Genomic DNA, 27,162 nt, shown 5'->3' on the forward strand with positions numbered 1-27,162 from the left:
ATATGCAGCAGATTATTTAGAGATGCTGGGCAGGGGAGTGATCAGTGGACCTTGGTTAGAAAGGGGTGGACGCATGCAACACAAGCTGGAGACCCATGAGCTTCAGCCCTGCCATTGTAATGGGTTGAGACATTGATGAGGACTATAATAGCCTTATGCCATGGAGTACTCTGTGGCTCAATGATGTTTACCTCATGTCTCAGGAAGTCCAGGTTTGATTCTCGAACAGGTGGTTGAAAAAACATTTATCCCTGGTAAATAAATTTCTCGTGTTTTGAGAAGTGACAGTTCCCCCCTGACACCACCAGGCTACCACTTTCAATCCCTACTGATTCCATGACATAGCCATGCCCTTGGAAGCATGAGAACCTTGACAGAGCTGTGAAGACCAGAGGACACCTGGGGACAATGCCGGCCCCTAGGTCTGCCCCACCAGCATGACGTGTCCAACCACCCACCTTCCCGCCACATATACGTAGCCCCTCTCTCCTCTCCAGTCACCTCATGTTACCAAGATTGACAGTATCAACTCAGTGTAGAGCAAGGAACATTGTTTTGTCTATCCCCACCTCTCTGTGTGTGTACAGAAGTGTGCTCATGGCAAGATTTGGGTCAGTGGCCCAAGGAGATGCAATAGTGGCTACTCTTGAATCCTTACCCCACCTGCTGCAATGCAGTTGTTGAGCTGTGGTCCTCTAACAGTAAACCATCCAGCCTGGCGTATAACGCACGGACTGCAGTGAACAGCTGCAGCCACTACGCAAGGCCAGTGACAACAACCTTCACCACAATATTATAAATACACAACCATACACTACATCTCTAACACAACAAGTAAATAAGACACCTTCTTCCATAATGTCATGTATATACAGCTACACCCAAATACTGGGAGGTAAACCCCTCATGATCCCCTCAGCATTCCTGTTACCTGGCTACAGCTGGGATGCCAATCAAGCACCTTGCATTGATGCTGTCATTGCCTCCTTACACAGCCACACCCAAATACAAATCTACCGTCACTACACTACAACAGAACCCAGTAAGTACCTCATCTCTTAGTAGTATGTCCCATCACTGTAGTATGAATCACCACAGTCATCATCACCACCGCTTGTTAAATTCCTGCAGCTTGTTCTTTCCTCCTCCTCATCCTCATCCTAGCTCTGTGTCCTTGCTTACTTTCAAATTAACACACATTCCAGGGCTTTCCTTCCTTGCCTGGCTTGATATGTCCCAGCATGTCTTGGCTGGGCTCTGCAGGGAAGCAAACATCTCCTCGTCAGTACATGCAGAAAAATCCATTCCGACATGATTGCTTTGAGGATAAACAAACAGTTTCTTGTGTTACACTTTACATAACATCTTTAGAGTGAGTCACAGGCTAAGAAAAAATGCAAAAGAAACAATATAACAAATAAAAGTCTGGAAAAATAGTATAATAATAATAATATGAATAATACAAACAGTGAGGAAAAGGCTTCAAGTGGTGGTGGGAGTGGAGGAGGTGACGGTGTGGTGTTGGTGTTGGAAGGACCGAGGCAGTGAAGGCTATAGACAGAAGGACACACACGACGGTGGCCATAACGCAACATAATCGATCACGACGGAACATTCATTCGTTATGCCGACACTCAAAACTTTTTTTTAATTACGCTACGCTTGTATGTACACAACAAAACAATAATAATACCTGCAGGAACCCTAACGACTAACCAACTAGACCTACGGATAAAATGGCTATATAACAGAAAAGTTTCTTGTACATCGTTATCAGATTTGTTTATCAGCATTATAGATATAATTATATTTTTTTTTACTTATTTTTATTGTGGTTTTTAAGATATAATATACAAGCTCTCACCAAAAAATATATAACTTCTTTCTGTATGTATTATTATTATTTTTCCAATACCTAAGTAAACTGTACAAATTGACCAACAGGATAAATTGAGCAAGCATCACTATGTAATATTATCATCATTACAATAAGTCTTCAAAAAATAATAAAATTCTCGGGGCAAGTTGATCAACAGTATATTACAGGAACCAATTAGAACAGGGGAGGAGACCACCGCTCCCCTGCAGGACCCCCCAGCCCACACCCCTGCCATGGCGCCCACTCTGCTCCTCTGCAACAGCCGGGGTAGATATATACACTGCTACAAGTTAAGTTCTTGATGTTTTGAATTTATCATGTTGACAGAGGAGTTACTGGGGCAACGGCAGGCCCACCCTACAGTGCCCTGACCACACAGCATGGGATGGTGGGCTGAGGGATATCACAGCAGTGCCTTCATTGACACTGCAATTTTTTTTATCATCTCTCTAGGAGGGGGCAGACAGACAGGCAGGTACTGATGGCCACTGTGATAGGCTCTGGAGAGTTATGTTAAGGCAGCTCAATGGTTTGTTATGGAATTTTAAGACTATTCAGACTGTAGAATTGGTATTATAAACTAGACTGAAAAACAGGATAGTGAAGTAGGTGATCTTAGTCAAAACACTGGTACAGATTGTAACCACAGTTTTAGTCACCTTGGATGACCATGAAGGTGCAAAACACTGAAAACAAAACAGTCTTCACCATGGTAAAGGTGTTTGTGAATCAGTGCAGCACAGAAGAGACTTGGCCATATTAGTACATCAAAAGGAATGAAGTAAACTTAAACTGATCAGCCAGTGAATTAAACAATATTTGCCACCCTGTAAGTCCTAAGAATACAGGTGGCAGCAGCCTTGCCCTGGCCTGTCTGCTGCCCATCTCCAGTACTTGGCCAACCAACCCTCTCAAGTTGTTGCTCAAGTTGTCTTTTTGTGTGGCCCTAAGAAGTCCCTCAAAAAGCTCTGGCTCTGCATTTATAGCCATTTAGGCTCTTCCAATTCTTATTAATTTTGTAGAGCTGAAAGAGGCTTAGACTTAAATGGATATGCAGTTAAAATCTGGACTGGGATTACAAAAAATGAGAACCTTCTGTTAAAATATAAACTTGGCTCACTCATAGAGACCCTGTGACTGACAAGCAGACAGAATTTACTTACAAGAGGATCTCTGGCTAAAATGTGGTCTGCATTTCATTAAAAAAATAGACCTCCAGATAAAATATAAATAGGGGTTAGGTGCCTAAATGAACAAGGACAGTAAGTTAAAATATGGACTGAGCTTCCCTAAAAAATGTCCTCTGAAGTAAAAATAATGCAAAATGTAAACAGAACCAGGCAATATGGGACTTCTGTTAGTTGTAAAAATTAATAAACAAATTATAGACACTAAGCCCTTCCAATCCACTATGTATGTATGTAGGTAGGCAGGAAAAATATATATATGTACTACATATGTAATATGTATAACAACTGTGGACTAGCCATCAGTGCTTTTGCCCTTCCTTCAGGTTCACTGTTGGTGGCGGGCACGGTGCGTGTGGCGATGTGTGAGGGAGGTGCACGGAGGCAGCCCCCACCACCACCCTCCCCCACCCCCACCCCCATCACCACCCCCACACACCCAACAGTAAAGAGGCTGGAAGGGCAGGGAGGGGTGAGAATGTCTGATGCTCCCATGACTCACTGGCCCCACTGACCTGCTGACACACCCACAATATAAGTTTTATCTAATGTACAGAACACATCCCCAGGTTTGCACGAGGGAGGGTGCTTGCTGCCCCAGGGAAGGTGCCACCCCACCCCAGGGCAGACTGACACACACATGCACACACGTTGTCATCGTGACGGTCAATATTATTACCAAACATTGAGGTATTTATATAATATTTATGAATATATATCTATTTATATTTCTTTTATATATATAGATTATTGTATCATCTGTTTTCTCATTATACTCTACACTTAAAACCCAACTAATTTACATACACTGAAATGAGTGAGGAGAACCTATCCTGAGTAGGGTGGAGGTGGTGGTGGTCGTGGTGACTGTGGCGATGGAGGTGGAGGTGGCATTGTAGGTGGTGGTGATGGCGGTGGTGGTGGCGGTGTGGTGGTGGTGGGGCGGCTGTGGTGGGGTCCAGCACAACGCAACACCATACACTCACACTTCCTCATACTTGCCAAGGCGAGTCTTGAGGAGGTCCACTTTCCGTGCCACGTTCTCCAACTCCCGCCGCAGGGCAAGGTTCTGCAGATACACACACTGGTTGAGAGGAGGCAACACCTACACCCACCCATACAAAGGTCCGTCACCCGAGCTCCAAGCTCATTCAGGGAGGGTGCTGCTTGATGATTTAGAGTCCACCATGTGATCAGACCGAGATGAATGACACTATTGCTTCAAGCAAGTTTCATATATATATATATATATATATATATATATATATGTATATATGTATATATATATATATATATATATAAATATATATATATATATATATATATATATATATATATATATATATATACTTAGATTACATATTTGTAGTTCAGAGAATCACTTTTTTTTTTTAATCAAGAGAACACATTTTTGTAGAAGGCACACACTGATACATTAAGAAGCTGTAGTAAGACATTTTACTGAGTCTCAAGAATTCTGACTAGACATAAAAGTAAAATATTACAAGTTTTCCATTTTTTTTTATTAGATGGAAGTGTTCTCCAAGGAACACATGCTGCTTGCCATATTGGCAAAATTCTTATTTTGAAGTTGGCAGCCACCATTTACAATCATTCGCCTCCACGTGGTGAGTTCAGCAACATTTTAGTCATTGTTTGTCTGTATATCTGTCTGTCTGTTGCTGATCTATATTAAAAGTGGTTGAGATAATGTCACCAAATAAGCATGAGAACAACCTTTGTTGAACATATCAAACAGATTCACTTTTGGGAACACAAATAAAAACTGATGATTCAGTAGTAAATAAATGAAAAATTACAGATTGAATAGCCTGCTTGACTATTATAACTAGTACCTAGTTACGACCACCACCACCACCACCTCCATCCTACTCACCTACCTACCTTCATCAGTCCCTCTCATCCTTCCTCCTCCTACAAGATTAAGCTTCTCAATAATCAGGTTACCTGCATGGCTTAATGAAATTATGAAGACCGCTACCCTCCGGTGCCATACTCCTTCTCAACTGGTAAGCACTTAGGACAGATCCTGCTAGCTTGCTAATTTCCAAGTCGCACATGATTTTTTCTAGTATAGAAACTGATCTGCCATGAATAGGAGGCCAATGGTGGCACCAGAACAACTGGTCATGCTAGGGAGGATGTGAGGACCTTGAAGGATTGGCGTGATGAGAAATGAGAAATTTTCATTTCCAGGCAAAGAGTAGAATTTAGTCACATCACAAGTAAATAAAGGAAAGTGACAACCATATGGAAAACCAGGGAGAGCAAAGTGTAAAATAAATCTGTTTTAGTAAAGTTGGTGAAGAAAACAAAGTTTTAGATGATAGGACATTTTGAAAGACTGTGTGTGCCTATTTGAGAAGAAACTGAAAGGTGCCACAGAGCCGATGACCAAGAGGAGGAGCAGAAGTTTAGGAAACAGCAGGAATATACGACTGGCACCCCTTTTGAACTTCACTGCCACACTATTAGCTTCAGTAAAACTATTGGAGTGGTTTCTAAGATGATCTGCCACCTACATGAAAACATCAGTCAAGTGTGGTAATTATTCTCATGGGAATGGGAATACACCTCCCAGCATATTCCAGTCACTTCATAAAGACAGTCATGTGTTTGTAAATATATGAGCAACATTTGCTCAAATTTCTAGATGATTTCCTTATTACTATTACTTTTTGCTGCAGACTGTAACGCCTCCATGTTTTTTTTCTATGGACTTCAGTACTTGTGGTTTCATGTGTCACCACAGCGGACACAGACTACAACTAGCAATGACTGCCAGGATTTACTGTGTCACCTTTAGAGGGATGATCATGAGTACTAGTGAAATGACATCTAAATGAACAATTTAATAACAGTTAACACCAGAAATTAGCACATTTTAACTTGTCTGATTTCTCACAGTAGCTTTTAGATCATATTTTATAAAATAAATAAATAAATAAATAAATAAATAAATAAATGCCACTTTTTCCCCTTCATGCGGCTCAGTGTACATTTCTACTTGTTTCTCTCCATATATTAAGCACTTGCACATTCTGGTCTGTTCACTCCATCATCCTCTAGCTTTTTTTTCTGCTGTTGTAGCTGTATCCTGTCTAATGTGTTGCTTTTGCTTCTGAAGAGTTGCAATGACCCGGGTGATGCAGAACAGGCTTCTCTAAGCTGTGTCCTTATTGCCTGCAGCGTGCAACATACAGCACCGCGGAGGGGATGAACCTGTGCATGCGATTCATTACTTCGTGGTAACATGATAATGATACACTCCAGCATGCCCCCACCAGCTCAAGACAATGCTGTACTCCAAGTTCAAAGCGCCTGTCAGGTACGTATCAGCACTGCTACTGAAGGTACGTATATTTGGCAAGATTTATGTTGTGCTGTGTTCTGCCCTCATTTCCTTCCCCTCCTCCTCCTGTACATGACTGAGGGTGAATACTAGCTCAGGACAACACTACTTAACCCGGTAGCAGCGACGGGCAAAATTTGTAGCTTTACCGTGTACCAGCGACGGGCCAAATTTTTGCCAGGATATAAACCCCTCAAAATAGATGATGCACAAACTGATCACAAATGTGTTGATATATATTATGAAATGGTTTGCGTGAGTGATGATTTTTTCTCATTTTTCTCGCTTAGAGGGGCCTTTCAGAAACATGGTCCCCGCAGCTACTGGGTTAAAAGTTCAGAAACCTTGACAATGATATCTCAGCACTGCTATAGAGGAGACACTATATTCTGGGCAAGACATAAGCTGTATTGTGTTGTACTCTCACCTCTTCCTTCTCCCTCATTAGATCAAAGTCAAATATCAGTCATAATGAGGCAAATTTGTTGGGTAATACTACTACTGTAGAAACAATAGCCATAAAAGTTGCAGGAACAGCAGTAACAAAAGCAGCAGCCAGCTCTAGATATGTGGTGTAAGCAGCCTTGATCCAGTAATACAAAGGGATAATAAAAAGCAAAAACATGTAGGGGCTCATGATCATCTGTGCAAAAACGGATTCTTGGAGCGCTAGAGTTAGCCCCTTTTGTCTTGTGTCCTGAGGATCAAATATATCCTGCTCACATACATTTATTTATGTGCATGGACTGTCAATATTATAACATTAACCCGGTAGCAGCGACGGGCCAAATTTGTGGCTTTACCATGTAGCAGCGACGAGCCAAATTTGTGCCATGACATAACCCCCCCAAAATAGATGATACATAATCTGATCACAAATGCTTTGATATATATTATGAAATGGTTTGTGTGAGGGGTTTTTTTTTCTCATTTTTCTCACTTGGAGGGACCATTAAGAAACATGACCCCCGCTGCTACCGGGTTCAATTTCTTCAATCCTCATGTCTGTTTATAAACTGAAATTCTTCAATCCTTGTGCGTGATTATCAACTGCAATCAATAAACAGTAAATAAGATACTAAATAAGAAATCATGGTAGTTATTCAAGACGAGCACCTGGCCCAGTCATTGTCTGTTCGTTCCTGCCTAAGATGGCCTGTGACTGCAGGTAGTATTGGTGTTGCTTCAGTTGGCACTCTTGACCACCCTCTTAAGTGTACTAGTAGTCGGTGCACTGGCCGAGGCTGTGGCTCCTGATACAGTGACTGGGCACCAGGGCCTCAGCATGGATGCCATTCAACAGCAGGCATGTGTTCCTGTCCTCGGCAGGGCTGCAGAACCCCAGCAGTTTATCCTTTACCTGTGTACTCATGTTACTGCACCAAGCACCATCTCATGTGCTTGTCCCAATACTCATCCATTGCCGCTGTGTATAAGTGGACATATACTTGAATTACTGTGACCAGTATGACCCATGCCCTGAAAAAGTTGGTTCAATAACACCCAACAGCAGGGATCCATCTGCTGATTTTTTTTGTGTAGTTGCCACTTGTTATGGGGCAGGAAGGGAAGTTAAGGTTGACTGCTCCCTCTCCTCTCTGCGTGGGTGAGGCCCTGGATGCTGTGGGATGTGCAGGTGGGAGAAGGGTAAGGGCAGACTATAGACGTGAGGGTGGGAGTGGAGAGAACATGAATTGATGTGTGTATGCATAAGTGTGTATATGTATGTGTGTATATTTACCAAGTTATGATATACAGGAAATGAATTACACTTGTGAGTCCTGTCTCTGAATTTCCATCTGTCAAACTTTGTTCAAAACTTAATCAAACTTTTGGGTTGAAATAAACAGATTTTTTCTATCAATTCTGTTTACGGAGTGTGTGTATTACCTGGTCGTGATATACAGGGAAGCAAGCAATACTTGCGAGGTCCTGTCTTCAAATCTCGGTTTAACAAGTTTAGATGTGTGTGTGTGTGCGTGTGTGTTTTATATATGTCAAAGAAGCTGTGTGGTTTCCATACTTATTTGTTTCATTGTTTTATTGTTATTGAAACTATCATGTCGGGCCGCACTAATGGATACATCTGTTCTGCTCTCCTGAGACAAAGCTCAAGCCACTGTCTTTATCATGACACATGAAGTTTGGGAGCATATGAAAATACCCAAAGTTGAATACGCAAATGCTCTTCATGATTCACCACGGCCTGATCACGTGTTGGACTTGTAATCGTCAGCAGGCACCCTCCCGACATGAGCAAGTGCTCTTTATCGTCGATCTATGGGTACTGCCAGGACCTCACACAGTCACACACCCCATCCCCCTTGCTCAAGGGGGGACAGTCAACAGAAAGAATCCGGCCTGAGTGGGCTCGAACTGCTGCCCTGTCAGACCGTGAAGCCTGGCAGCGCAACACTCTACCAGTTGTGCCACAGATACTTTTTTCAGATTTAGACAACTGGAAAGATATTTTTCACTGGAAAAACATAATAACCATCAAGTATCTCATTTTGCACACACTTTTGGATCTTCCTGCTCTCCTTGAGAACAGAACATATTCATTTGCATAACTTTATGGTGCTCTCCTATATGATTAAGTTTAGTATGTGCACAAAGACAAAAAAAACTATGATACATAATTTAACTTGAGCATTCCAGTGGCTGATCATTTAAGCAAATATGATTTTGTTGTTTGCCTCTCATGGCTGAATCTTGGCTGCCACCTTCACTGCCAAGGAGCACGTAACAAACACACACAGACACATTTATAAAAGTAATACACACCATATATTTGGAGAGAGTTGTGAAAAAGTGAGGAAAGGAGATTAACTCATAAGTCCATTTTTGTTTTGGCAATAGTCCAATCAGTGTGCCATTAAACTCTCTCTCTCTCTCTTTCTCCTCTTATTTTAATGGAGGCCAAAGAAGGGAGAACCATGTATCCATTCATATCATAAAATAACACTTTATTCACTTATTAAAACACAAGTCTTGATAAAAATCAACAATTTGTAAAAGTAACACATGTATCTACAGTAAGTTAGTGTGTGTGTGTGTGTATATATATATATATATATATATATATATATATATATATATATATATATATATATATATATATATATATATATATATATATATATATATATATATATATATATATATATATCTTTGATTATATTCTTTGCACTGATAATAATAGCTAATAATCTTTATTTACAAATTAAATTTTAGTATATATATATATATATATATATATATATATATATATATATATATATATATATATATATATATATATATATATATATATATATATATATATATGTAAAGTTTGGGTCTTACACTCTAGTTGTGCGTGGCGACAGTGCACGTCTCTGTCTAGTTGGCCCTTGAGCCTGTGGTGGTGAGAACCCATTACCCGGGGACACGGGGCAATCGTTACATCCGGGTACCACAATTTACCTTCCCCAGATACCCATTTACTGAGAAGGCCAAAAGGGAGGATGAACGGCTGAGTGAGCCGTGCAATGACTCCCTGGGCGGGGACTCAAATCCTGGCCACTGGATCTGTAGCTTGCCGTGCTAACCGCAACACAATTGATTCGATATATATATATATATATATATATATATATATATATATATATATATATATATATATATATATATATATATATATATATATATATATATATATATATATATATATATTAGTAAGACTTATAATAAAAATAATGATGATATATAACTATGAATATATATTTATATGTTATGACTGGTTACAGTAACAAATAGGTACAGGTATAACCACTGACAATAGAACTAAAGGTGTGTGTGTTTTGCAGGTGTCTGTGTGAGAGGGAAGTGACACATGGGCCGTGGATACAAGCTGGACACGAGTGTGTGGAGGGAGGTGAGGAAGGATAGGAAGTGTCTGGAGTGGGAAAATACAGCATGAAATGTGCAGTTAATGAAGAGAAACTGCAGACAAAAGAGGAAGAGGGTGTGTGTTGAGTGAACATGGAACTGATGCAACAAATGACAAAGGGAAGAAAAGGAGTGTGGAAAAAAAATGTGGCATACGCAGAGGGTGAATGAATGGAATGAATGGGTTTTAAGGAAAGGAATGAGAGGTGGTGAGTGAAAATGTGCAATGGGGTGAACACCAGTTGTGGCCTCACCCTGGCAGAGGGGGAGTGGTGGAGTGGAGTGGTTGTTGTAATGGTGGAGGTAGAGGTTAGAGGAGGCTAGACCACCTCATACACGGCCAGCCGCTTCTTGAGGGCCTCCACCACTGCCTGTGCCTTCTGCAGCTCGGAAGTCAGCGCATCATTCTATAAAGTTTTGAGCAATAAGCCGCATGCACATCTAGGACATACCCGCCTGCGTTACCAGATTGTCGTACTCAGCCTCCTGTTTTCCAATTTCCGACCCAAAAACTGTATACATTTATTTATAGTTACCGGTGAAAGGTTTAATTATTAGTGTCATTTTGCTATAGCTAGATGTCGAAAAACGGTAAATACAAGGGTTGATATGATAATCTGGCAACACTGATACCCATGCCTCCACCTTCCTCCCTTCCCTGCCTCTCTTCTCTTTCAATCTTTCCTTTTTTTTTAATGTTTTCGACCCTCTCTCTGTAACTACCTAACTAAGTAACCTCTCTCAGCATCATCCTTTCTTTCTTATCCTACTGTTTCTTCATTCTCCCTCTCAGCTCTTTCCATCTTTCTTTGTTTATGATGTCTTTAAATGCCTATTGTTACCATTTTCATCTCTATACCTACTATATCTCTCTCTGAATCTTCTTTTTTATCTATCATTCTTCTTTTTTTTTTTTACAACAAAGGGGACAGCTCAAGGGCACAAAAAAAAGGAAACAATAATAATAAAAAAAAAGCCCGCTACTCGCTGCTCCTAAAATAGAATCAAAAGAGGTGGCCGAAAGAGAGGTCAATTTCGGGAGGAGAGGTGTCCTGATACCCTTCTCTTGAAAGAGTTCAAGTCGTAGGCTTCTTCGTTCTTTCTCTCTGCTCTTTCCAATTTTCTTTGTGGTGTCTTTAACTGTCTATTGCAACCACCTTTTATCTAAAGACCTACCTAACTACCTACCTCTCTCTACATCATCCTTTCTTAACGATCATTCTGCTTCTTCATTCCTCCTTTCATTCCGATAAGCATTAACTTTCTACTGCAGCCTTTGTGCCTCTCTCCCTCGTCTATATATCTGACTACCTACCTACCATCCTGCCCCTTTAAACAGCGTGAAGTAGTGAGAACAGAAAAAGTTGGGTGGGCAAAGTGAGTTAACCAACAAAGTTTAATATTAATGAACCATGCTGGCCATCCCCTAGCACTCCTCTTACGTTCTTTCATTCCTTCTTCCTCTCCAGCTCTCTCCTCACCATTCTTCCTTCAGACAACTTAGATTAAATACATCGTTCCTCTTATGATCTGAATATGAGACGCTGGTATTCTTCAAGACATAAATTAAGAGTACGTTACAATACATCGTTCCTCTCTCATGATCTGAATACGAGTACTACACTAGTATTCTTCAAGACATAAATTAAGAGTATGTTACAAGGCTTAGTGGTGACAGCTCTCATTTAGTGATGGAGCGAAGATACGCTAATACATTCTCTTTAGCTCTTTCTCTCTCTCTATTCAGCCAACAAATCTTTCCCTCACACTGATGGAAATAATCACCTAAACACAAACTCAATTAGCCAACGTCATCACCATTATTTTACTAAGCATGGATAAGCCATTACTCAAAAATACAATAAAGAAGTAACTCTCTCCCTTACCTCCTTCTCCAGAAAGTTGGCTCGCATGGCAATCTGGTTCTCCTTGAGTCGCCGGGCATCGCGGGAGCGCTTGGCTGCCATGTTATTTTTGCGGCGGCGAGCCCAGTACTTCTCATCCTTCATCTCCATTGGGACAAACTGAAACACCCAAAAACACTGTCAGCCGCCCGTCACTCATCACCCGTTGCTTCAGTCACTCTTTCTAGCTACCTGTCACCCATACCTCTCAACCTGTCATCCCTGTCATTTGAAAAGCCTGCAACCTACCCATCTGTCAGCCCTTCTACCTCTGCCAGTCTCCCATCCCTGCCTACCCCAAACCCTGTCACTCTATCCCTTTAGCTTCCTGCCACCAATTCCTCTCTTTTCCACGTGCCTCACAAGCCTGCCACCTATCCCTGCTTATCATCCCTTCTACCTCTGCCATACTCCCACACCCATCACTCTTCCCTTGCCTTCCTTGTATACCAGCCCTGTCGCTCTTTCTGGCTCCCTGTCACCCAAATCTCTCCCTTTCTTCTACCTGCTATCTCTGTCATTTAACAACCCTGCCATCTATCTTTGTTTCTTATACATTCTACCTCTGCCAGTCTCTCTACCTGTCATTCTATCCCTCCAGCTCCCTGCCACACAACCCTCTCACTCTCCTCTATCTGCCATCCCCTGTCATTTAAGAACCCTTCCATTTATCCTTGTTTCTTATGCATTCTACCCCTGCCAGTCTCTCTACCTGTCATTCTATCCCTCCAGCTCCCTGCCACACAACCCTCTCACTCTCCTCTACCTGCCATCCCCTGTCATTTAACAAGCCTTCCATCATCTCTTCTACCCTTGCTCATTTCCCATGCCTCCCTGCAATTCTTATCTCTCGCACATCCCTGCCGCTTCCTCTATATACCCCCCTGCCACCCATGTGTTACTCATATCTGCTAGTCATTTCCCCTTCCTCACCATTATCCTCCCATTCTAACTTCCTTCTCTTATCTTTTTTTACCCTGGTAAGATAATACCTGAGAATACTTCACACTTAGTTTACAACAGCTTGCCAGGCGCCTCTATCACTCACTCCTGTCTCATTGTACTTTTGCTTCCACTATGTAATTTCACCCTGATTGTTATGTGTATTACTTCTCACTTTCCTCTCCTGCTTTACACTCTACCTGTAAATTGAGCTTCAGATGTCGTACACACTACCCCTGGCAATATCCTTACTTCCTGGTTCTATGTCACACACCACTGGCACTTGTGAATATACTGCTCTTTGAACTCCTATTAGATAATATGCTAAGTCTTTCATCATACACTACTACTTTAACCCAGTAGCAGCAACGGGTCAAATTTGTGGCTTTACCGTGTACCAGTGACGGGCCAAATTTTTGCCATGATATAAACCCCCCAAAATAGATGATGCATAAACTGATCACAAATGCGCTAATATATATTATGAAATGGTTTGCGAGAGCGATGATTTTTTCCCATTTTTCTCGCTTAGAGGGGCCTTTAACCTGGTAGCAACAAGGATCATGTTTCTTAAGCGAGAAAAATTTTAAAAAATCATCACTCACACAAACCATTTCAAAATATATATCAAAGCATTTGTGATCAGTTTATGCATCATCTATTTTGGGGGGTTTATATCAAGGCACAAATTTGCCCCGTCGCTGCTACCAGGTTAAGCTCTAGTCATTCACTTGTGTCTAGAACCAGCGTGAGCCTTTCTCCCCCTGTCTTTGCTCTTATCGACATATATTTCTTAAGATGTCCCTACCTTAGTTTCCTTTGCTTTAGTGTTTTGAATTATATGAACCTGTCCCTTATTGTTTTATCTAATGTAACTCTTTTTTGCATTTTTAACCCTGTTGGTAACCTCAGCAAACTGTATTTCCATAATCTCCAAAACACCATCACAAACTCCAACCATTTCTGTCTCTTTCATAATATTTCAACTAGTATTACCTTTGTTTCCTTTATTTGTAACCAAGTGGAGTTCTGTCCATTTAATAACACCCTCTTGATTACATAGTGTCCTAACTTTCCTTCTGTTCCCAGCAACCATGCCAGACTGCTTCATTCGCGATCTGACAATACCCTTCCCTTGCCCCTGTCATCCCTGTCAAATCAAATAATAATCTCACCCAAATGGAGTTCTGTCTCTTATAAAACACCCTCTTTGTTGCACACTATCCTACCTATTTCTTCCCTTTCTAATAACCCTGTCTGCCTACTTAATGGAAAACCTGCTAAACCCCTTTCCCTGCCCTTGTCAATTTCCCTTCCCGGCATCTGAAGCACACGAACACATCTGACTTATATCAATCACATCTACACTATTTCCACACCCTTCATCATCAGTCTTCAGATTAAAAATAGCAAGAATAAGTGTGTGTGTGTGTGTGTGTGTGTGTGTGTGTAAAGTGATAGTGTTCAGAGGTAGTGGTAGTGCTTGTAACCATGGCCTATGTTGTAACAGTTTAATAGCCTTGTCCCACCATTACTAGTACACGGTTTTAACAACAACAACAACAACAACAACTACTACTACTACTACTACTACTTCTACTACTACTACAGCAAAACGTTGATATAATGCGTTTCAATCCATGAGAGGAGGCATTACATATTCAACAGTAAAATCAAGTGTTGTTTCAAGTGACCTATGTTTGAGAAATCACAGAATACATTATGATATTTAAAGGCTATTCAAGAAGAAAAGCCGGGCAGTAGAAATCACTAAACAGATACAACTTTTGAATGCGCGGCAATGTGCTGTGACGCATCATGCTAAAGCAAATATTATGAAGCACTGATAAATTTAGACGCAGCACATAGGATCTACGTACTTAGGGTCAGCTGGCGGCCGCCCTGGTGCCTCCTCCCCCGCTTGCTTGACGCCATGTGTGATCACCGTGAGCAACACTAAAACGCACCACCACCACATGGAGTAATTAACATCTCCAACCTCAGTGTTAAGAAAGATACAAGCTGTAGTGTACAGTTCCTGGGCACACCTGGACTAATCTGCCATTCAAGGGGACTAGACTACTGTTTAATTAAAAGGGATGGATCCTTTCCTACTTCTCTAAAGGTTATCGAGACACTTGGTTTAGTGTTTCGAAACGAAGGTGCCAATATACATACTGTATAAGGCGCGACATCGACTTGTCCACGTTGAGTTCCGAGCCCGACACCCGAGGGTCGCCTAAATATAAATCAGGAGTATGTCAGAATATCTTTTAGTGTGTCTGTCTGGGCAGCAGCATGGACCCTCCCTGGACCGGAGGCTGTCCCAAGGCTGACCAGCGCTTATTATTAGCTCAAGGACGGTCGAGACGGGAGCCCCTTCTAATAGTTGGGTTAGATTTATGAACTGTACAAGAAGTAATTCACCGTAGGAGGCATTTATGTTAGATTTATGTAAGTAAATTTAACCTAACTAGGTAAAGCAGTGGAAGCTTAGAGGTCGGGTTTGGTTAGATTTAAGCAAATATATCTATACCGACCTGACTTCTTACGTGGGGCTCTGGACCTCCTGACCCCTCTAACCTTTACTGTAGACTTCGCCTCCCGAGACCCGCCCCCGTGAATAATTAAGTAAGCGTGGGACAGCACTGTCTGGAATGGCTGGTTCGGCTTCAGCACCCCGCTGAGTTGTCTCAACGTGGCGTGCGGGCGGGTGGCGGACTACGAAACGGATAAACTAGTTGACCGAACCCGCGCCCCGCCACGCCGCATTTCACTAACATTTAGCCTGATAATAACCTATCAACCTATCACCGCTTAGTTAGTTTTCCTATCTCCGAAACGAGTAACAAGCGACGGAAACTGATATCAATGAAAGAGTGTTCGCCAATAAACTTTCTAATATCTCTGCCAACCTACCTCATAAATGACCTGCCCAAACCCTTCCCCTGCCCTTGTCAAGTCCACTTTCCCAGCATCTTTAGCATTCGCACACACCTGACTTATATTAATCGGTCGGTCACAGCCGGGCACGCGGGAAAGCTGACTGAACAGGTTAACCATGCATTGACCGGTGTTTAGACTATTGGATAAAATGTCAATGCTCGTAAAATGAACACAGTAACCTGACTTGATATTCCTTTCATTTCACAACTACTCGTACATTTCAATAAAACAGTATGATTATCTGACCAATCATTTAAACTTTATCAATGACGCGGCGGACATGACTGCAGGGGTTTTAGCCTACAAGCAGAAGTTTTACAATTGCGCATCAGCGACATTAAGTTGAATATTCCTGACCGGCAATCGACGTGCGGCCTAGACTTAATTAAGCACCGTCGCTATGGCATGCGTGGGTTGATAACTATTTTGTTACCACGTTAAGAAGGGCGGCTTCCCATCATGTTTTTATGATGTCCGTAATATATCGGCAATATTTGGCCCATTTACATCGTATCGACATTCTACTGTACTACTACTACTATAAGTTTCAACACAACACCAAAGTTAGCCAATCACCTTTGCCTTCTTACCTTTTTACCGTAGTTGACCATGGGTTGGGACTTACTACTACTACTACATGCATCAACAAAACAGGCAAAGTAGCTAATTCACCTTCTCTTCATATTCTTCACCTACCTTGCTGCTGCTCTTCTTCAAACCATGGACTACAGAACTTGTCATCACTTCTACTACAACTACTACTATCGCTAGCATCACCACAACAAAACCAGCGGCAACCATTCACCTTGTCCGTTTCTTCGTTACCCACCTGCTTGCGGCTCTTCTTAATCATCGGCTGCGGCTTCAGCTCTTCCTCGGAGAAGCAGCGGGTGCGTGGATCAAAGTCCTGCCCAGGTACTGTGGCAAGTGCTAAATCGTTAGGGGACACCTCGAAGTCAATGCTCAGTCCGGCGTGCTCCCCCTTGTCGGGCTTGGGTGCGGAGAGCTTACACTGGCCCACAAATCCTTCTCCTCCTCCTCCAACACCTTCACCTCCTACGCGAGCCTTATTACTGTCCCGCCCCAGACTTGCTCGAACTGCATCTGAGAACACACAGAACGGCCCGTCTCAGCCTCTCTTCTCTTACTTATTTTTATTTTATAGTTTTACGTTATCTGTGTTTCCTATGTTCTCTTTATTTTATTATTTTGATGAGTTGTTTATTTTTTTCCACAGCCTCTCTCTCTCTTTTTCCCTTTCTCTCGCTCACCTCCTTTCCTCCTTTTTAATTGTGGTTTATTTTACTTCGTTTTTTTCTCTCACAAGTTCTCTGTTTGCTTTCTATATCTGATTTTTTCTTTGTATTCTGTGATCTGATTTTCTCTTTTTTTTTCTGTTTCTCAAGTTAGAATTTGTTGTTATATATTTAAGTCTTTCTGGCGTTCATTAGTCCAGTTTATGTAACGATTTCATTTTGATCGTGTCTCTCTCTCTCTCTCTCTCTCTCTCTCTCTCTCTCTCTCTCTCTCTCTCTCTCGTTAGTATATCTAGATCACAGTCCATCGTTTTCTATTTCTTTCTTAAATACTTTGATGTCATGTTCTACTTTTAAATCCGAATTACATTTTTCCCTCTTGTTTCTGGGTCGTTTCTTTTTTCCTTTTATAAACTAGATTAAATTTTGTAGTTTTTGTTACTTTCCAATTCATTTTTTCTGTTTTTATTTTCGTGTCTTTTATATACAGGATCACTGGGTTTCATCGCGTTTTCTTTTTAGGTCTATTTCTTTCCCATTCTTTTTTTAAGCACGCTGGTTAAATTTTGAAGTTTTTTTACTTTCCAATTATTTTTTCTCTTGTTTTATCTTCGTATCTACTTTACATAAACTCATTGGGCTTCATCGCGTTTTCTTTCTTGCTCTATTTCTTTCCCATTCTCTTTTTTGGTACGATGGTTAAATTTTGTATTTTATTTTTACTTTCCAATTATTTTTTCTCTTGTTTTATCTTCGTATCTATTTTACATAAACTCATTGGGCTTCATCCCGTTTTCTTTCTTTTCTACTTCTTTCCCATTCTCTTTTTTTACTATGTTGGTTAAATTTCCGCCTCCCAACGACCTCCTTCTGTTTGTTTCCTTCTCGCTCTCCCTCGTCACCTTCACTACACCTCTCTTACTTTCTCACCGTCACTTTCACACTTTCACTATCTCTCTCCTTTCCTCCACACCACACAAGCGTCCGTTCTCCTCCTCCTCTTCAGCTCTTATGAGGAAAAGGAGGAGAAACCCAGCCTCCTCCTCCTCCTCTCTCTTCCTCCCTTCCCTCCCCCTCACCTGTCGACCTCTCATCACTCTTCCCTGCATCCCCCTCCTCCTCCTCCTCCCCTTCCTTCCTCTCCCCCCCTACCACTTTCCCTCCATCCTTCCTATCTGCCATTATGTAACTGCAAATATTCTTTTTTTTTTAATCTCTCTCTCTCTCTCTCTCTCTCTCTCTCTCTCTCTCTCTCTCTCTCTCTCTCTCTCTCTCTAATTACCTCTTTTCTTTTCCTCCCTCTCCTTCCTTTGATTATGTAACTCTAAATAAGGTTTTAATAGATCTATCAAGTCTTCCTCCTCCTCCTCTGCGTTCCGTATTTATGTTATGTAACCTGCCCCCCTCTCTCTCTCTCTCTCTCTCTCTCTCTCTCTCTCTCTCTCTCTCTCTCTCTCTCAATTTTTTTTTTACATAACGGAGTGTATGTAACTTTAAACTCTCTCTCTCTCTCTCTCTCTCTCTCTCTCTGTAACAATGGGTGTGATTTCTAGCTAACTGTCACCACCATCATAATCACATCACCACCTAACCTACGCCACCATTAATCACCACCACCACCACCCCCATAACCCCCATCACCAACCACCACTACCACCACCACCATCCCCAGACACTTCATATTTTCCCTTCGTATGGTGGGGTTTCCTACTACTTGCTTTTCCTTTCCTTCCCCTGTGTCCACTGGCTTGTATTTCCCTCCCTCGCTGACTTCGTTTTCGCCGCGGCCAGACTCCCGTGTCATGACCTGCTCACTCTATCTCCCGCGTTCCTTCTCCCTGATTCTAGAGGTATACCTTGGTCATTGGTATTATTTTTTATTATTATTACTGACCATTATTACATGTCTTAACGTTATTTTCTTAATTCTTCTCCTATTTAATATTACGAGCTTGATACTGCTATTATTATTATTATTATTATTATCATCATCAAATTATCATATCATTATCAAATTTTCATTATTGTTATTAGTAGTACCATCATTATCTTTACTATCATTATTATTATCATTTCTTGTATATCTTCTATAATGATGTACTTACTATGTCATTTATTGTTATTGGTGGTGGAATGACTATTTTCATCATTATTATACAATTATCCACCACATCTCTTCACCAGCATCACCAATACCCCTTCACTATCCCCGCATCGTCATCACCATCACCAACACCACCGATTACCATTATCAGTTCATTCCGATTCCGTCGACTTGCTTTGCCGACATGCCATCAGTCAATGTCCGCTGATAGTGTTCTTTTTTTTTCTCTCCTTTCTTCTCGTCAACACCACCACAAGAGAGGCTGGGTCGGGCCGCACCGTAGGTAAATCAGTGAGCGCAATCAAGTCTGGAGCGACACACACACACACACACACACACACACACACACACACACACACACACACACACACAAGAACCTATCAATATCGACATAATCACAAAAAATATAATTGACTGAGTGACTGACTGACTGACCTACTGACATGGACTAATACATACCGACTAACTGACTGACTGGCTGACCTATCGACTAACTGACTGACCTATCAACTAACTGACTGACCTATTGACCAACTGACTGACTGGCTGACCTATCGACTAACTGACTGACCTATCGACTAACTGACTGACCTATCGACTAAATGACTGACTGGCTGACCTATCGACTAACTGACTGACCTATTGACTAACTGACTGACCTATTGACCAACTGACTGACTGGCTGACCTATCGACTAACTGACTGGCTGGCTGACCTATCGACTAACTTACTGACTGACCGACTGACTGACAAATAGACAGATTAACTAACTGACTGACTAAGTGAGTGAGATAGATGGATTAACTGACCAACTGACTGACTGAGTGAAAGACAGACTAACTGATTGAATGAACTATTGACTGACTGACTGACTGACTGGGAGAAGAATAAACTGACCAACCACCACCATTACTTACAAACCACCACCACCACCATTATCATCACTACCACTAATACCACTACAATCTATCATCCCAAAAATTCATTACCACCACTTCCTACTTCACCATCACCACCATCACCATCCTCTTCCTTCCTCGACATCACCTATTTAAATAAACGCTCACTCATCACCACCAGAACCTAATAACACACACACACACACACACACACACACACACACACACACACACACACCTAACCATCACCATCATCACCACCATCATCTCCACCCAACATCAGCATATACAAATGAGAATAATAATAATAGGTAATGCCAATATAGATACAAATGTAAATATATATAGGAGGAAAGTGAAAAAAAGTGCGTTAGGCTTTAGAGTGCTAACGAAGAGTCTAGTGAAAGAACATGCAGGGGGAGGAAATAAGAATAGATAGATAGATAGATAAATACATAAGAAGAAGGATCAATAAATGGGTTAAGGAAGAGATACACGATAAAAAGGAAGATAGTAAAGGTTAAGCCCACAGACGAAGACAACAATAGATAAACAGACAGACAGACAAAATGATGAAGCCAAGGGGAACAGACAGAAGACAACTAGACCAACAGACTAAACGACAGATAGACAGGTGGAAGCCAAGGGGAACAGACAGAAAGACAGACAATAACAATGAGACAGACAGACAGACAAAAACGAGGAATAGATAATTTGAAGCATTGATCAACAGAGAGACAGACAGAAAGACAAAAAGTAAGAACAGCCACAAAGACCGATCAAGCGCAACAGACAGACACAGACGGATCACACAGACACACGCGAAAGAAACACATTGAAAAGATAACTGAAAGAAACAACTTAATACAGGAGAGAGAGAGAGAGAGAGAGAGAGAGAGAGAGAGAGAGAGAGAGAGAGAGAGAGAGAGAGAGAGAGAGAGAGAGAGAGAGAGAGAATGGCAACGAACAGAAAACAAACAATAACAACATCAACAACAATTAAGAACTGAAGATTAGCCGAAAAAAATAATGAAGAAGACACAAGATGAAAAAGTAGAAGCAGAAGATGTAGAGGAAGTAATGTTGGCAGAAGCAAAAGCAGCAGAAGCAGAGGTAGTAAAGTTAGAAGTGGCAGAATTATTACAACTAGTGTTAGTAGTAGAAACAGAAACGTAAATAGCGGTAGTAGTAGTAGTAAAACAGTGTTAGTAGTAGCAATAGTAGAAATAGGAGCATAAACAAAAAACATATAGTCGTAGCACAAGTAAACACAGCAGTAGATTAAATAGAGAAAAAGTAGTAGTAGTAGTAGAAGTAGTAGTAGTAGTAGTAGTAGTAGTAGTAGTAGTATCAAGTGAGGGAGTAGGAGCCGCGTCAGCAGTAATAGTTACCTCCTTCGTGGACCTGAAGGGCGGGTGAGTGGGGGCTTCCAGAGTCTGAGGAGCTGTACTCATCCATCATGTCGGGGGAGAGGCAGGGGGGCGGGGCGCTATGAGGGGGCGGCGGCGCGGGGGTGCCGGGGGCGGCGACCTGAGGCGGGGCGGGGTGGGTGATTGGCGGGGGCGGGCCCTGCGGCACCACCCCCAGGCCCATCGGTGTGCCATCAGGGGAGGACGGTGACGCGGCCTCGGGGCTGACACTCGCCGTGGGGCTGGTGAGGTCAGCGTCGCCCCCGCTCTTGGTGGTGGTGGCAGCGGCGGCGCCCGCGTGAGCACCGACGCCGCCACCGCCGCCGGCACCCCTCATAGCCTTACTGGCCTCCTCTATGGGAATCCCGTTTTCATTCAGGAATTCATCAAGATCCATGTACTCCAACTGTGGGGGGAGAGGGGGAGTATGTTAGGGCGGGGAGGTCTCATGAGTGGGGGTGTAATGAAGCATGAAGATGGGAGGCATGGGGAGAGGGGGAAGAAATGACTGAGGGGTAGGGGTGTTGCGACATGGGGGGGGGGGGGGGGTAGCATAGGGGGAGGGGGACGTGGGGGAGGAGTGACTGAGGAATGCTCGTGTAATGAAGTATGAGGGAGGGGGGAGGTGTTACTAGGGGGGAATAGTCTCATGAATGGAGGCAATAAAGCATGATGAGAAACATGTTGGGGGGAGAAGGAGGGGCGCTAAGTGGGGATGGGGAGTTATCATGAGTGCGGGTGTGATGAGGCATGAAAACAGCACACTTAAGTTGGGGAATGGGAGGGGGAGTAAGGAGGAAAAGGAAAGTTCCGTTTAGTCGGCGCAACATCTGTGGTCATATGCCGGAGAGAGACAGAAGGGGAAGGAATTATAGAAGGAGGAGGGAGAGGTGGCTGAGGTGTGGGGTTGTACTGAAACATGGGGACAGAAGAGAGGGAGAGGGGAAGGTCTAATAAGTGGGGGTGTTGTGAAGCATGAAGAATGGGGTGTATGGTGGGGGAAAGGGGAGAATGTTAGGAGGGGGGAGAGGAGGTTGAGGGGTGAGGTTGTAGTGAAGCAATAGGAGAGGGAGAGGGGAAGGTCTAATGAGTGGGGGTGTTGTGAAGCATGAATGGGGTTTATAGTGGAGGAAATGGGGTGTTGACTGAAAAGCGGATGTAATGAAGTATAAGCATGGGGGGTATGGGCGAAGGGAAGGCATGGTGTGTAGGGGAAGGGGGGGGAGGGTACTCTGACTGTTGGCTGAGGGAACGGGGGGGGGGGGACGGGGGAAAGGGGGGTATGGAAGTGGGTGTGGCATGGGTGACGTAATGTATGGGATGTGGAGATGGCGGTATGTGAATGAAAACTATTATATAACATTGCTATACACACACACACACACACACACAGGTAACAGCAACAGCCCGGTGCTCACCTTAAGGTCGGAGTCATAGGAGATGGTCTTGTCCCATAGAGTAGGCCCCAAAAAGGCCGCCCCTGCATTGTACTGTTCCCATTCGCCCCCCTCCTTCTTCTCCCCCTCCTCCTTGTTGCCCCCACTCTTCCCTGCACAAAGAAAGAAAGGGAAACGTTAGTACTGGATAGGTAACACATATTGACACAAATACATACTTTACATTCATGGCTATATATTCTTTTATAACTTGAGCAATGGTGAAATATATAACTGAAAAACAAATCCACTTAATGATGAAAAAATCCGTTTCATTCTTCAAGAAAATAAATTGTGAGGATTCATTCACACAAAGATACATTTAGAAGATATTTTCACCTTTTTAGCTTTTGGTCGACCTTAACCGAAAAAATACATACTTACATGATCCACATAAACATACATTCACGCATTCATCCACCATTACACATACACAAACCCGACTCATTCACAAACATTCACAAAGAAATACACAAGTTACTCCACCCTATTTTTCTTTTCCTTTTTTTTTTTTCCCTTTTTGTGGCGGAGAGATCCCCCAACGATTTTTGATATGGTGTTGGTATAAAGTAGTAGTAGTAGTAGTAGTAGTAGTAGTAGTAGTAGTAGCAATAGTAGTAGTAGTAAAGGGCCGATAAGTACAAGTGCTGCCCTCGAGGTAGGCACATAAAAAAAAAAAAAAAGAAAAAAAAAAAAAGAAAAAAGAAATCTGAAGCATAACACAAGTACAAAACCAACAACATCGAACACACAAAGGACATAAAACCATAGTAAAGCTTCATCCCCAAACAAAGAAACAAACCAACAAACAAACGAGGTGACAAAAGAGGAAGGAAGTGAAGGAAGGAAGGAGGTGCCGGAAAAGTGCAAAACCCTTCCGCGTGGTCAAGGTCGGTCGGTCTCTCTCTCTCTCTCTCTCTCTCTCTGAATGAAATTAAGACCGTGGGGGAAGAGAGAAGAGAAAGATAACTAATGGTAATGAAAGAAATTATGTAGGATGCTGAGACCAAAATTGGACAAAGTGAGGAAAAGAAAGGAAAAGTAGTCGTAGTAGTAGTAATGGTAGTAGAAGGGCTGGTGGAAGTTGAATTGTAGTAGTAGTAGTAGTAGTAGTAGTAGTAGTAGTTGTATTTATAGGTGCGGCGGCGGCGGTGACGGAGATTATGTTTAGTGAGCGGCGAGACGAGAGAGAGAGAGAGAGAGAGGGAAAGACGGAATATGGAAAGAGATCTCGGGGAAGGGAGGAGAAGGATGGGGGGTGAAGGGAGCAGCGTGGGAGTTTAGGAAGGGAGACAAGAGTAGGGAGAAAAAAGACAGGGAGGGAGAGTAGAGGAGGAAGGGGGGAGTCTAGCAGCGGTCGTGATATCTCTCTCTCTCTCTTTCTCCTCACCCCCTTAAATTCGTGTAGTTGCTAGGGTCCTCCAGACAGGCGCTCTCTATTGATCTCTCTCTCTCTCTCTCTCTCTCTCTCTCTCTCTCTCTCTCTCTCTCTCTCTCTCTCTCTCTCTCTCTCTCTCTCTCTCTCTCTCTCCTACTTGAGGCACTCTTGTTCCTTCAATCCAGGTGCACTAAGGAGGAGGAGGAGGGGAAGGAGGAGTTTTTTCACATAAAGATGTAGACATGGAGGAAAAAAAAAGTGAGGGAATTACATGTACTAGACTGGAGAGAGAGAGAGAGAGAGAGAGAGAGAGAGAGAGAGAGAGAGAGAGAGAGAGAGAGAGAGAGAGAGAGAGAGAGAGAGAGAGAGAGAGGGGTACGCTACGAAGTAAACTATTTAACACAATTTACATATTTTCCTTACCCCGTTAAAACCAACCACGAGATAGGCCTACCATCACCAGCACCACCACAAGTAACAACAACAACAATAATAATAATAATAATAATAATAATAATAATAATAATAATAATAATAATGTGCAAGAACTCTCGTCTCGGATTACCTCAAGATAATTTAATCAAGCTCCTTCGATTCTCCGTAAAGCTAGTAACCGGAGATGCGACGAGGATTTCAAGCTTACATGAAGACGGCTTTTGAATGTAGTTGTCTTGGGATGATCGTAACTGCTTTTAGACCGGCTTAACGAGAAGAAAGTCTAAATTTAGTTTGTTTCCCTGATGTACCCTCTGTAATACCGCCCACCTGTTTGTTATTCTGATCACAGCTCCAAACACTTTAAAATTAATCCAAGAATCGCTTCCTATTACAAGCATTCCCTAATTAGTCTAAATGGAGTCTTAATAACTGCTGGAGCTTTATTTTCTCTATTTCTGATCACGTTGCTTCCCTGAATTGGTATATATTCAATAACTTCGATAATCCAGCACAGAGTTCCGTCTAAATAAGTTCTGATCCTGTCTAAAGATTGGTTTTCAAAGGAGTGAAGGACAAATCGAAGCCGTTAGAAAACACGTCATCGTTGGTCACATCAGCGTGCAAGTGAGTGTTTTCCAATCTCGTGGGTTAGTTGAGCATGTTCAAAGAGCCGGTGAATGAGAATCTAATACCTCAACCAAGGAAACTTTACATAATGCGTCCAATCCTCTTAGCGGGTGGCCGAGAGTAAAATTTTGCCGTCATTGGTGCATAGCCTTCCTTCGTCTGTAATTCACCCTGCCTACGACTTAAACTCATTCAAGAGGAAAGTAGTAAGACACCGCCTCACCCGAAATTGACCTCTCTTTTGGTCTCTCGTTCTTTCTGAATTTGTTCGGAGTAGAATCTAGCGTTTCTTTATTTTATTTTATTATTACTGCTTCTGTCTTTGCCCTTGAACTCCCTTGCTCTAAAAGGAAAAGAAAAATCACCATCCTTGCTCCCGCTGAAGTCTACTGGCGGGTAACTTGCGACTGATGCCAAAGAGATTACTGGTCTGGTAGCGGCACATTTTAATTCAAAGTTCGTAAGTAATATTTATCCGTTGGACTCGATCGATTCTGAGCACACCGGTCCTATGGCGGGATTCATATTCAAACTTCCTGACCTCTGTTGCGGCAATAACCTCCGTTAGTGTTCAAAAAAAGTCTCCTGTGCCAATACTGAGAATCTTCATGCTCCTACTCAGAGGCTCCTATTCCCTTCCTGCTAGCAAACCAGGTATTCCGTGGCAAAAGTTATCGCTGCAGCCAGAAAGTTGACGAGCATCCAACTTCCAGAGGCGTTTTCATCCCAAGAGTTGTTCGTGCCCGGAACTCTCTGCCTCGACACAAAAGTCATACTAAGTAGAAAATGTTAACAAGTTTTAGTCGTGAGTGAACTCATTTCTACTGCAACGGTAATATAATCTTACCTCACCCTGTATTGCTCTTTATCATCATTATCTAACCGAATGTCATTATTTTTTCTCACACCTGAACTGATTCATTAAAATAACCTGCCTTACACTTTCTTCCCGCTATCTTTAATTATTTGTGTCTCAGTGTGTCAGGGTCAAGGGATGCGTATTGGTGTTGTGCTCTGCCGGCCCTACCTATTGTACTGTAATAATAACAATATACTAGGAGCAGAAGTAAGAGATGGCGTTGCTGCTGCTGTTGTTGTTGTTGTTGTAGTTGTTATAGTAGCTAGTATTAATAGTAGTAGTAGTGGTAGTAGTAGGAGCTTATTCTTACTCGTTCTAGCGACGAGTTTAAATATGACGAAAATCATGTATATATTAAATACACACACACACACACTATATGCTTAAAAGAAGTAAAAAATGTAGTTTTGAATTTTGTCGTTTTAAGGTACATAAATTTTCTGCCATCAGTCCTCTCTGGTGCACACACACACACACACACACACACACACACACCTGTTTTGAGTTGCTTCACATGACAAAAGGCATATCTAAGATCCAGGGTGAGAGAGAGAGAGAGAGAGAGAGAGAGAGAGAGAGAGAGAGAGAGAGAGAG

General features: G+C 42.3%; 1 protein-coding gene and 1 long non-coding RNA gene across 12 annotated transcripts in view; both read right to left on the reverse strand.

Moving 5' to 3' along the window:
- Positions 1 to 1,338: 1,338 nt before the first annotated feature.
- The window catches only part of LOC127007014 (hepatic leukemia factor-like), a 100,928-nt gene continuing 75,104 nt past the window's right edge, over positions 1,339 to 27,162 (reverse strand). For 4 of the 10 annotated variants that reach the window (XR_007760017.1, XR_007760016.1, XR_007760012.1 and 1 more), the window contains exons 2-7: positions 23,248 to 23,378; positions 21,812 to 22,235; positions 16,967 to 17,265; positions 12,256 to 12,393; positions 10,624 to 10,776; positions 1,339 to 4,135 (exon numbers count right to left, since the gene is read on the reverse strand). Coding sequence is in view for 3 of the 10 variants with exons in the window: in XM_050877490.1 (XP_050733447.1) it covers positions 4,049 to 4,135; positions 12,256 to 12,393; positions 16,967 to 17,265; positions 21,812 to 22,235; positions 23,248 to 23,378 (1,079 nt within the window). In the remaining 7 variants the exon portion in view is untranslated. Of the gene's footprint in view, positions 4,136 to 10,185; positions 10,777 to 12,255; positions 12,394 to 16,966; positions 17,266 to 21,811; positions 22,236 to 23,247; positions 23,379 to 27,162 lie in introns of those variants that run through there. The other 6 variants (XR_007760014.1, XR_007760013.1, XR_007760015.1 and 3 more) reach the window with 6 other exon arrangements.
- LOC127007015 (uncharacterized) lies at positions 19,735 to 21,804 on the reverse strand. 2 transcript variants are annotated; one of them, XR_007760019.1, is made up of 2 exons: positions 20,181 to 21,804; positions 19,735 to 20,112 (listed from the first exon to the last, which is right to left on the reverse strand). It is a non-coding gene; the product is annotated as an uncharacterized LOC127007015 (long non-coding RNA). The 2 variants fall into 2 exon arrangements; XR_007760020.1 differs by having other exon boundaries at positions 20,153 to 21,804.

The sequence above is a fragment of the Eriocheir sinensis genome, chromosome 34 (genome assembly GCF_024679095.1).
Source record: "Eriocheir sinensis breed Jianghai 21 chromosome 34, ASM2467909v1, whole genome shotgun sequence".
In the NCBI taxonomy this organism is placed as follows: Eukaryota; Metazoa; Arthropoda; class Malacostraca; order Decapoda; family Varunidae; genus Eriocheir; species Eriocheir sinensis.